Consider the following 10257-nt stretch of genomic DNA (forward strand, 5'->3'; position numbering starts at 1 on the left):
ACATCATCATAGATGATGCTATACAGAAAACTTTTTTGCAAGCCGTATCATTTTCACTGAAAAAAAAACATTGTTTCTAACTGTAACCACAGGAAAACATATAGAATTTAAACTCTGTTCATTCATTTCTAGTTGTGTCAGTTTGGTCACTGTATTTATATATTTTTTTCTTTCAATAATTTTTAATTGGACAGATTGCACATGTGATACAGTTTGATAATTAAAAAAATGTGCAAAATGCATTCTCTCAAACATGCTGGGTCAAGTGAGAAGGTGAGATGATTTGAAGAAAACACCTAAATAGGCCTACATTTAAAAAAAAAAAGGAACAAAAATATATTAAAGGCATAATTTGTAAGGCAACACAGTTTTTATGGCCTTGTTATATTTAGGTTTTTATGTAATATCCTCTTTTTTTGTTATAGGCAAAGATCAGAATAAAACATGTCTATATATTAGGCAAAATCATTGTACAAGATGAAAATAACAAACAAACAGAGCAGATACCTCTTTTATTATTCTTACAGGATGGCGACAATCGCATTCTCCCACAAGGAGGATCAATTTGAAAGGGTTCACCGGAAGTGTCTGCTGCTGCTGCGCCTTTTGAGTCGCAGTGCGCAGATGCGGATGTCACGTGGTTGGATCGTGAGGTTCCGTTGCTGATGGTTAACCCGGTCAAGCAGCGCGATAGACGTGTTGTAGATTCATGAATGGATTAAAGAGTGGCTGTTTGGCTCGTTAATTCTGAAAGTAAGTGTATATTTATTTAGAAATCACCTCGGGGCTGTCTGGTGACAGTTAAATTTCTTCTCTGCTTGGAGCTGAAACAGAAACCATCGGAACAGCGGAAGAAGGTAACGTTAAGCTAACGCGTGCTGTCGCCATTGTTTATGAGCAGGCGGAGAGTGAGGCCTTCGGCTAATTCCTGGAAATAACCACCTACATATACACGTTAAACGCATTTATTCGATTTGATTTGCCATCAACTAAGAAGCTTTCCATGTTGTTGTTTAAAGAAAAATTAGTGAGCTAGAGAAATGGTACACCTCGGTAAATTAGGTAAGTTAACGTAGAAGACCAGACTGGTACGCGCATGTCGTTTATTTCAAGCGGGTCAGTGGACAACAGTGTGTCCTCAGAATGAATGATCAGTCAGATACCATAAATGATTATGATAGTAAGATTTAATAGCTTTATCTGTATCTAACAGTTAATGATTGATTTTGGGATAAACACGCCGGAGGAAAAATGGTCGCGTTTGGCGCGCTAACAGGCTGCAAAGACCGCTGACTGTGGCGCTGTTGCACCTGTTGAGCCAGGCGAGATGCGTTCAAGCCTTTTTTGTCCCACCACCACCACCAATGTTGTTCTCCAATATGTCCACCAGCTCCAGAGATCAGGTCAGGTTCTGTGGCTGACTACGAGACACGATTTGAGGGACAGATTTACCCTCAAATCAAAATTTTAGAAGATAAATCTGTGTGGTGTGATTAAAGGGAGTTGGAGAATCTTACTGTTTTTATCCATTTTACCAGAGTCAAACTAATAATTGACTTGAGGCAGACCATTTGTATGCATTTGGTGTAGTCTGCAGACATGTTAAACAGAAATATTAGGGCAACTTGTCTCAGTTGAATTTATATGGAATTAAATTATGTAATCATGATCCCACTGACATCCAGGAATTGAGTGAAACCAAGCAGGTAAACTAAGGGGCAGGGGCACCTTTTTTTCCAAGCTTTGTCTGAGCTGAGTCCCACAGTCTCACACTTTGAAAATCCCCGATCTAGATTGTTTTTGTGTGAGCTGCCTAGTTTGGGAGATATTGACCATAGAGATGCCTGCCTTCTCTCAAATATAATGGGAACAAATGGCATTTGGCTTGTATCACAGAAAGATGATCCACTCAAGGTAATCCAGAGACCCTGTTGTAAACAGTTTAATGTAGGCACTAGAGCTGCACGATAAGATTAAAAAAAGGTAATGTTGGGACTGGGGTTGCAGTATTTTGACGGGAATTGTAATATGATTAGTGGGAATTTATCATTTTGCTGAAAAAAATAAAAATTGTGATGATGCAATATTTGTTGGGGTCTGTACCAAACAAGCATATTTTCTTGTTAAAATGTGATTTGGCTCTGCAATTTGGACATTGCACATCACCACAATGCAACCCTAGAAGGAACTAAAGTAGTTACTACATGCAACTGCTCACAACAATGTCTGTGGATTGTCTTGAGTAACCAGGTCATGATTTTTGGAAATAGGTGTTGCTGTTGAGTTTTTCAAATGTATTTTTACTGGCACTCTGAGAACCAAAAGCTGTGTGCCATATCATTGTGTTGTATTCGAGAAAGCGGATGTCTCTACAGCTGATATCTCCACAACTTGGATCAAATTCTAGATCGATAAATAGTACTAAAGGCTTCCGTGAAAATATGCATTTTTGATTTCAAGGTTAAGTGGCACTCTTAACTAAGAATATTGAAAGGAATAAGCCTATTTCACATCTTTCAATAAAGTCTCCCAATAAATGTAAAATATTGAACCAGCAGCTTTAGTGGTTGTGTAAGGAGAATCAGTGGGTGTTTGAGTGGACAAAAAGAATTGCCAAATGTATTGTTTATTGGGCTAAAAGATCAAGGTGGTAGATGTCTCATATCTCTTGAAACTAACAGTTATTTTCCTAATCAACTAATCTGCAGATTAGTATCTTGAATTTGAAATTAATCATTTAATCTAGAAAATGTCACAATAGTCTAAGTGTCAATTAGTTTTACGGAAGTCGATGTGTTTTCACATTCTACATTTTATTTGTCCAATTTTCAATTTTGCTGGAAAAAAGAAACAAATAATGATCAAACTAGTTGCTGACTGATGTTCTGTCGCTACTGTCCCCCCTTCTCCCAGCAGGTAAGGAGAGATGACATACTATTCTTCTTCGTCGTCCCGTAGTTCATCTCGGGTCACTGATTGTAAAGTCTATGTCGGTGACCTGGGCAATGGCGCTGCCAAGGGGGAGCTAGAGAGAGCATTCAGTTATTATGGTCCACTGAGAAGTGTCTGGGTGGCCAGGAACCCACCTGGCTTCGCCTTTGTGGAATTCGAAGATCCAAGAGATGCAGAGGATGCTGTGAAAGGCATGGATGGAAAGTGAGTATTAACATGTTCCTGTAATAAATCCAGAAGAACGCTTAAATCAATGTCACAACAATGTTTAGCACTTAAAGCCTGTGTGTGTTGGCTTGTGATAGAGAAAATAAACCAACACAGGAGGGAATAAGGGAATCAAGAAGATAAAAGTATAATTTGATATTTTTTTTAATCTTTGCAGCCTGCATGAAAACCATTGTTGGAATTAAAACAGTCTTTTTACTTCACTTACTGATTTTTCTTCTCCTCAGGCTTCTTTGTGGTTCCCGTGTTCGTGTGGAGATGTCAACAGGCCTCTCCAGGAAGGGCCGTGGTCGCCCTAGCCGACGCCAGTTTGACCCCAATGATCGGTGTTACCAGTGTGGGGACCGCGGCCACTACGCCTACGACTGCTACCGCTTCAGCAAGAGAGGAGGTCGTCGCAGCAGGTGAGGGAATACGATCATACCTTGCTATGATGCCCCCTCCAGCAGTTTTGGTCATCTTGGAGCATCTAAGCAGAAGGTGATTGACTTCGGTGTCTCTCCATTCCAGGTCTCGCTCTCGTTCCCGCTCTCGCTCCAGGTCCAGATCTCGCGGACGCCGCTATCGCTCTCGCTCCCGCAGCCGTAGCCACAGCAGGTACGTCAGCACCAAAACGCAGGCACATCTTAGGAAAAATTAACAGGAAATTCTTGTTTGTTGGGTTGTTCACAATATAAAGGCAGCACAAGGTCTATAATTAGTAGCAACATTTGAAAGCATGACTCATCTAAAAACACAAGGGAACTTTGTTTTTACTGAGTGCAGCTTGTCCATCCAGCCAGTTTTGTTGTTGTGTTCCAGGGTTTAGAATTATCACTTCACTTGTACCTCACATCAATTTAATGTGCTCAGTGGCTTTTGGTTCTAATTTCTGCTGCTTTGAGCATCATGGTCCAGGGGTGTCGGGACCACAGCTGTATAGATCTGGTGTAGAAACCGCCATCCTCTTGAGTTAAAACAGGTTTTAAAACAATATATTTGAGAATATTGTTGTAATTTCTGGTGTGGACAGCCCTTCAGCCTGTGAAGTCTTAATTGTAAAGCTCACTGGTTTTATGTCCTGACACCTGTCCTTTGCATCTTCAAAATTTTCTTTAAAAAGAGGCTACATGGTATCAGGTGTGATGTAACAGCCTGTAATGTAGGCGGGGTGGAGAGACAAAAATATACTGAGTATTCTGTGTTGGAATCATTGAAATTGATTTTCAATTTCATATTGAAACTGTGAAACCCATCACAAACTAAATGTATTTTAATATGAATGAAGAGATCCTGGTAATGCGTCCAAACTAAGTAAATCACAAATGTCTCTGTAAATGTTCCTACTATCATTATAAGATTTTTACTAACATGCATATACCCATGTATAGTTTTTATCTTGAATAATAACTGAGAAACAGTAATTTATCTCATGTCAGTAAGTTCAACAGATGAGACTCGCATTTATCCTGTTTACGACTTGTTCTTTCTCAGGAGCCGTCGCCGTTCTCCATCCTACTCCAGACGCAGGAGCAGGTAAGAAAACTGCTTGTTGAACTGTTATTAACTGACAGAGGGCAGGACAGACGATTATTTCCTCCCTCGGGGACCAATTAAGTACATGTGCAGTAAAATTTTCAGCCTCCGTCTGGGTCGTTAACACCTCAAATGTTGCCAGCATTTCCACCATAACTATAATTAAACAATATTTATTTCCTGTGACATTAGGTCTGGCTCCCCGGCCCGCTCCAAGTCCAGGACTCCGGTGAGAAGGTAGGTTGTGTAAGACGCATGTTGTTAAATCATAATCACACAGTTGTTGTAAACAACTGTGAACCTTTCCTGTCCCGGAGACGTGATTGTAGAGTGAGTAGTAAAATTGTGTTGCACACAGAAAATGACTGCTTTTAACTTATTTAGTCAGCTTCTTTGCTCGTGGTGTCAACACCTCTTTCAAAAACGCAATTAATTCCTGTATCATTTAGCTCTTCTTTTTAAATCCCATTTTTCTGTAGTGAGTCGTGTTTGGGGCCAGCATTAGTCCTCTCTGAGGCTGATGTAGGCAAACACAGGTGTCAGTCAGACACATTCTCATCTGTATTTATTTTATACTTTTGGGGGTCTAACATATGTCTGCTAAGAAGCCATGTTATGTTTAGCAAACCACAATATAATAAAAACATGAAAATGAAATCAGTTTCAGCCCACTGTCACTGTCAACAGACGTCTGTGGAACAAACTTCAAATAATTTGGATTTATCAACATAAATTGGTGGACAGTGACACAGTGGGCAACAATATTACATGCCTTTAACATTAATTTAGTGTCCTCTAGTGTCCTTTGCTCTGCAAAGATCACTTTTGGCAGTGCTATGCTGAATTGAATGCGAAAACTATAGAGAAAAGGTTCTTGGTATGTGGCCTGGAATTTCATAATTTTAGGGGCAAGGCAGCTAGGCCTTCGGTGTGAATTTTTAAAGGACACTAAAACACACACACTTCGATTATAATGACTTATTGGATCCTCTTTCTTTCATCACAGTTGCAGAAACAGACTTCCATAGGTAGAAACAGTGCAATAAAAATGCAGACTGCTGCAAGTCTGCACCACACCAAAATATCCCAGATTTCCAGCAGTTCATTTCAGTCCTGAAATCACTCATTATTTGTGCATCATTTCACTTCATAAAATTACATCTTAAAAACCACAAAACAGCATAAACAGCTGGGCAGTGCAGGCAGGGCATCAAGGCCACAGGGCAGGTCACTTTTTGAGGGGCGTAAGCTCAAACTGAGGGGATTGTGAAATTCCTGCACTGCTGACAGTCACCTTGAAAAGCAGGTCAGTAGCACTCCATGTTGCTCCTCTGTAAGCCGTTAACACCTACAGTTGTCCTTAACTGCATAGGTTTGCAAACATGTTATTATAGCTCCACAGAAGCACAATTCCAGTGAGAGTGAGCATGTAAATGTTTTTCTTTCTCTTCTTCAGTCGCTCCAGATCTCGCTCTCGGTCTGGCTCTGCGCCCAGAGGACGGTCTGTCTCCCGATCCCGCTCACGGTCTCAGTCAGCCAACCATAAGAGGAACAGGTAAACCCTCAATCTACATGTCTCCCATTCACTGAAACAGGCTGTAGGCTTGTCTAATGAATTTCTAGTGCTTAGTCCTACCAGTTGTCTGTGTTGTGCCAAGAAATTCTTGACGAATGTAACACCTCAGTAGGAAGAAGCTCCAGTGAGGTCTAGATCAGCCATTATGGAGTTTAGATGTCAGAGTTCAGACCACAGCTAGCTTGCGTTCCAAGAGAGGGACAGTTCTTCACGTTAGGCAGAGCTAGGTGCTCCATCTTAGACAGGGAATGAGTGTGAATTAGACCCTCCTTCCACCCCGGGATCGTCATGCTGCCACCGAATGACCGCCACGTGAGATGGACGACCAACGAGACCGGTCTACTTCCTCGACGCAGAGAGATCTACGTCTTCGGCCTCTGCTGTTGGCCAGTAGAGGGCAGTGACCTCTGCACTCTGTCTGGTGTAGGGATGTATAAGTAGATGACAGATTAGACCTCTCTCTTGTGCTCTCTTTTCTCCTGATAGTGCTGCACTATCGACACTTTTTAACCTCAGTGTAGCTCTGTCAGTCCCACCAGATCCAGAAAAAAGGGCACAAGAAAGACTACGCTCAGCCTGTAAACTGTTCAGACTCATAGCAGCTAAAACCAGGGAGATGCACCCATAATCCTCTGTACTCTTGCTCTCATTTGATCTCACCTTAGATGTAGCTCTCTTCTAAATAATGACAGAGCAAGAGAGAAAATTCTATTTATTGGATTGACAAGTGTTAAGTAAAGACAGTCAGATGTAGAATTGTTAATGTTTTCATTTTTTCTTAAATTTTAATTCCCTTTCCTGAATTTGGCTAGATCAAGAGAAATATTAGCTGAGATCAGACAAATCGACACCATTGGTGTGACTTACGTTAAGCATCTTTGCAGCACAGTTTTGTTTATTTTTCATATTTTCTTTAAAGCGTGTGGTGGGAGCTGAGCACTGCACTGACACCGCAGCTGATCCCAGGCCCAGGGTCTGCCAGCTGGCGGTGTGTACGTCCTGCGGGAGGGTGACTAAGCGCTGACCTGCATCTGGTGTTAGACAGCGAGAAAGAGGTCGACCTACCGACCGAACCCTCCCCACAGTGAATGGGTGACCGTCCGTTCAACCGACGCACACGCTCAGACGAGATCAGCCCTTGCACACATACAGTTGTTCTACTAGAGTCACCCAGCCAGCCAGCCAGCCAGCCAGCCAGCCAGCCAGCCTTCAGATCTACCAGAGGGCTGACCCACACAGATCAGAGTTCGACCTTTTTAAATCCATTATCTACCTACCTACCAGACCCCCCTACCTACCAGAGTTCTTCGGCCTCTGACTTAGCTTCTGAAAGTGAGAGAAAGACGAGAGATCAGTCTTCAAGAGCCTCCCAGCGCAGTGTCTCTCCAAGTTGTAGTCATCCGTCCTTCAGTCCTTTCATCCTTCGCTCTCTGTACTTGTTGTTTCTGCCACTGTCTCCAAAGGTAACCAAAAATCAAACCCCCTGACAAGCTCATATTCATGGTGAAAGAAAATGCACAGGCTTGATGTAGTCTGGAAAACTGGTGATAATGGAGCTAAAGTTGAGCCCTTTAACAAGCATGCTCAGAGTGCAAATGTGTGTTTGCATGTGAGTGTGTGGATGACTGACTGAGTGAGTGCAAGAGAGGAAGAAAACATGAATTTTAATGGGCTGACATCTCTGAGGAGGCTTTGACAGATAATGTTTTTCTTTTTGTGCCATATGTTGCAACATCATTTACCATTTTAAGCTGCTCCACCATTATAGTATTTATTTTTTAGTTGTCAAGTTAGTACAATAATAATGGCAGGTGCCTTCACTTGTCACGGTACAGAACAGTTTCCATCTGTATGTGCTGCCCTCCTTCTTGTGTTTGAAGTTATTTGAAGGATTGAAGGCAAAGTTTGGATTATTCTGAACTAGGGTTTGTATAGCGTATTGGCTACAATAGATGGCGTTCAACATGCCCCCAGTTTAGAGAAGCAGGGATGAGTATCGGCACGGAAGCTAAAGTTCACAAAACTGCAGGCTGATTTTAGCCACTTACAAAAGGCCTATTTAAAAAAAAAAATCAGTTTAAATGTATGCCGCTCTGACTTGCTGTCAGACAGCCTTTTGCATTGGGAAACCGCTGTAATATAAATGAAATGTCACTGTCTCTTGCTCAACCAAAGTCCATTGGCGAAATCAACAATTTTACCTTGCAGAACACGGCAGATGCCGGTTTACCGCTGCCTCTATCCTGTAGTTTTTCTATGTCATTGTATGACTTCAATGACTGAAAACTAACCTTTTTTTAAACACCAAAGTCACACAATAGACAAACAAACCTATCAATCCATGCAGCTGTAGACCAGCAAATCATGTACTCTGCAAGGTTAAATTAGTTATTTTCACAATAGAGTCTGGTTGAGCAAGAAAACAGCTATTTTTTCCAATATGACTGCAGTTTCCAGCATCTGCAGAAGGTAATACACAGACGATTGATAAGTACCTCATACAACCCCATTTCAAATAATCCAAACTGCCTGTTAAGTGCTCGGAGCAGAAACCCATCTATGCAGTCTTTAGTTTCAAGTGAGGAGACTTTGTCATAGATTTGAATGGGTGTTTGTTTTCCCTGGGGGTTTCAGTTGTGTATTTAGCTTCTGACCATGGAGTTATTTCTCACAAACACAAAGATTAGTTGCCTTTGACAAATAAAATGGTTAAAGACATGCAAAAAAAATTGTGGCTCTTAAAATGAATCTTGGTCTAAGAGGTACAGGCAGGTAACAAATTCTAGCACCCATCTAGTCATGAGTTTCACAGAAGTTTTGTCAAGATGTTAAGTATCAGTAATCATTCTTCCATCCTCCCCTGTGGCAATCTAACTCCTCTATGTTTCTGTTTCAGTCGTTCCCGTTCAGGAAGTCCAAACCGAAGCCCTACGCCAGCAGATGACTGAGTGAAGAAGACTATTAGTCCCCCCTACCGCTCTCCTTAACAGACAGACCCTGAACCCCTGCAACCTGTCTGCTTTTACAGCCCCGCAGCAGCTGTTTTTGTATTTGTCCGTCAAGTCCCGGTCTTTTTACGTTTAACTCTCTCCCCAGGACTCTAGTCTTTGTGCAGCTTCATCCATAGTCAGTATAGCAGACACAAATCAGTTTACATTTGATAGAGATTGTTTTAAATGTTGGCTGCTGCTGCATAGATCATCTTTCTTCTCGGAAGTCATGTAGTAAGTATAAGAAGCACCATCTACTGTATGTTAAGGAAATATTGAATGTTGCAGATGAGTTTTAGCAGTGATTTGGGCAGCTCATACAGTAAATTGTAGTGGAAGACGGCACAGTTTATGCAGTTTTTGAGAGTGAGGACACTGCATCGAAAACCTGCTTTTATTCCCTATGCTCAAATTTCTGTCCCTTTAAAATATTTTCCCCCTTGATATTCGGAGAAACAATGTATGTTTTTTGTATTTCTCCTATGATTTGAGTTAAAATGCTGTTTGTTTCCAGTCATGATGACATAAGGAGACAGTCGCCGGCCTGCATGCCTTTAAATATGTCGTCACATTCCTACTGTTTGTTGTTTCTGTGCTGCACTGCCCTTTTTACGAACCTGATCGGCTTCACTGTGCGCTGAATAGATTCTCCCCATGTGTTGATTTTTCTGATTTGTTCCTGTGACGTTTGATTTTAAAATATATACAGTGCTTCAGTTTGATTTGTGTAAGGGCTGCTTTAACAGTTTTGTTCTGTTCCTGGCTTAAATGGTAAGACAGTGGCAGTTTTATTTTTGAATAAACCTCTTCAACGTACCTCAGCTGTCTTGTTTTTTTGTTTTCACTTTTTTTCATTTTGCTGTATGTTTTGCAGGTTAAATGCCTAAATTTGGGCATAGAGGAGTTTTAAATTGATATAATACTTAATTCAACACATTGTACATATTTACACATGGACAACTTTTCAGGCTCAAATTTTCTTGCTTTAATGCCTGT

General features: G+C 41.3%; 1 protein-coding gene across 3 annotated transcripts; it reads left to right on the plus strand.

The window, feature by feature from the left end:
* The first annotated feature begins 627 nt into the window (after positions 1-627).
* Positions 628-10077, plus strand: srsf7a (serine and arginine rich splicing factor 7a). Of its 3 annotated transcripts, none has more exons than XR_014769985.1 (9): positions 628-857; positions 2914-3156; positions 3408-3584; positions 3691-3777; positions 4654-4695; positions 4888-4932; positions 6152-6250; positions 7191-7734; positions 9168-10077. XR_014769985.1 is itself a non-coding variant. In XM_084717567.1 (8 exons), the coding sequence occupies exons 2-8, from the start codon at positions 2927-2929 to the stop codon at positions 9217-9219; spliced, it is 732 nt and encodes a 243-aa protein (XP_084573693.1). In that variant the 5' UTR covers positions 631-857; positions 2917-2926; the 3' UTR covers positions 9220-10077. The 3 variants fall into 3 exon arrangements, 1 of the variants encoding a protein (XP_084573693.1); XR_014769984.1 differs by having other exon boundaries at positions 2917-3156; XM_084717567.1 differs by lacking the exon at positions 7191-7734 and having other exon boundaries at positions 631-857; positions 2917-3156.
* Positions 10078-10257: the final 180 nt, after the last annotated feature.

Source organism: Lutjanus erythropterus, chromosome 4, assembly GCF_056507025.1.
Source record: "Lutjanus erythropterus isolate fLutEry1 chromosome 4, fLutEry1.hap2, whole genome shotgun sequence".
NCBI classification, from domain to species: Eukaryota; Metazoa; Chordata; class Actinopteri; order Lutjaniformes; family Lutjanidae; genus Lutjanus; species Lutjanus erythropterus.

Bases quoted from the DNA above. Each gene is read 5' to 3' on its own strand.
- srsf7a (XM_084717567.1), top strand. From the start codon at position 2,927: ATGACATACTATTCTTCTTCGTCGTCCCGTAGTTCATCTCGGGTCACT. The intron at 4,696-4,887 runs GTAAGAAAACTG...CTGTGACATTAG, and splicing joins TACTCCAGACGCAGGAGCAG to GTCTGGCTCCCCGGCCCGCT. The intron at 6,251-9,167 runs GTAAACCCTCAA...TTTCTGTTTCAG, and splicing joins GCCAACCATAAGAGGAACAG to TCGTTCCCGTTCAGGAAGTC.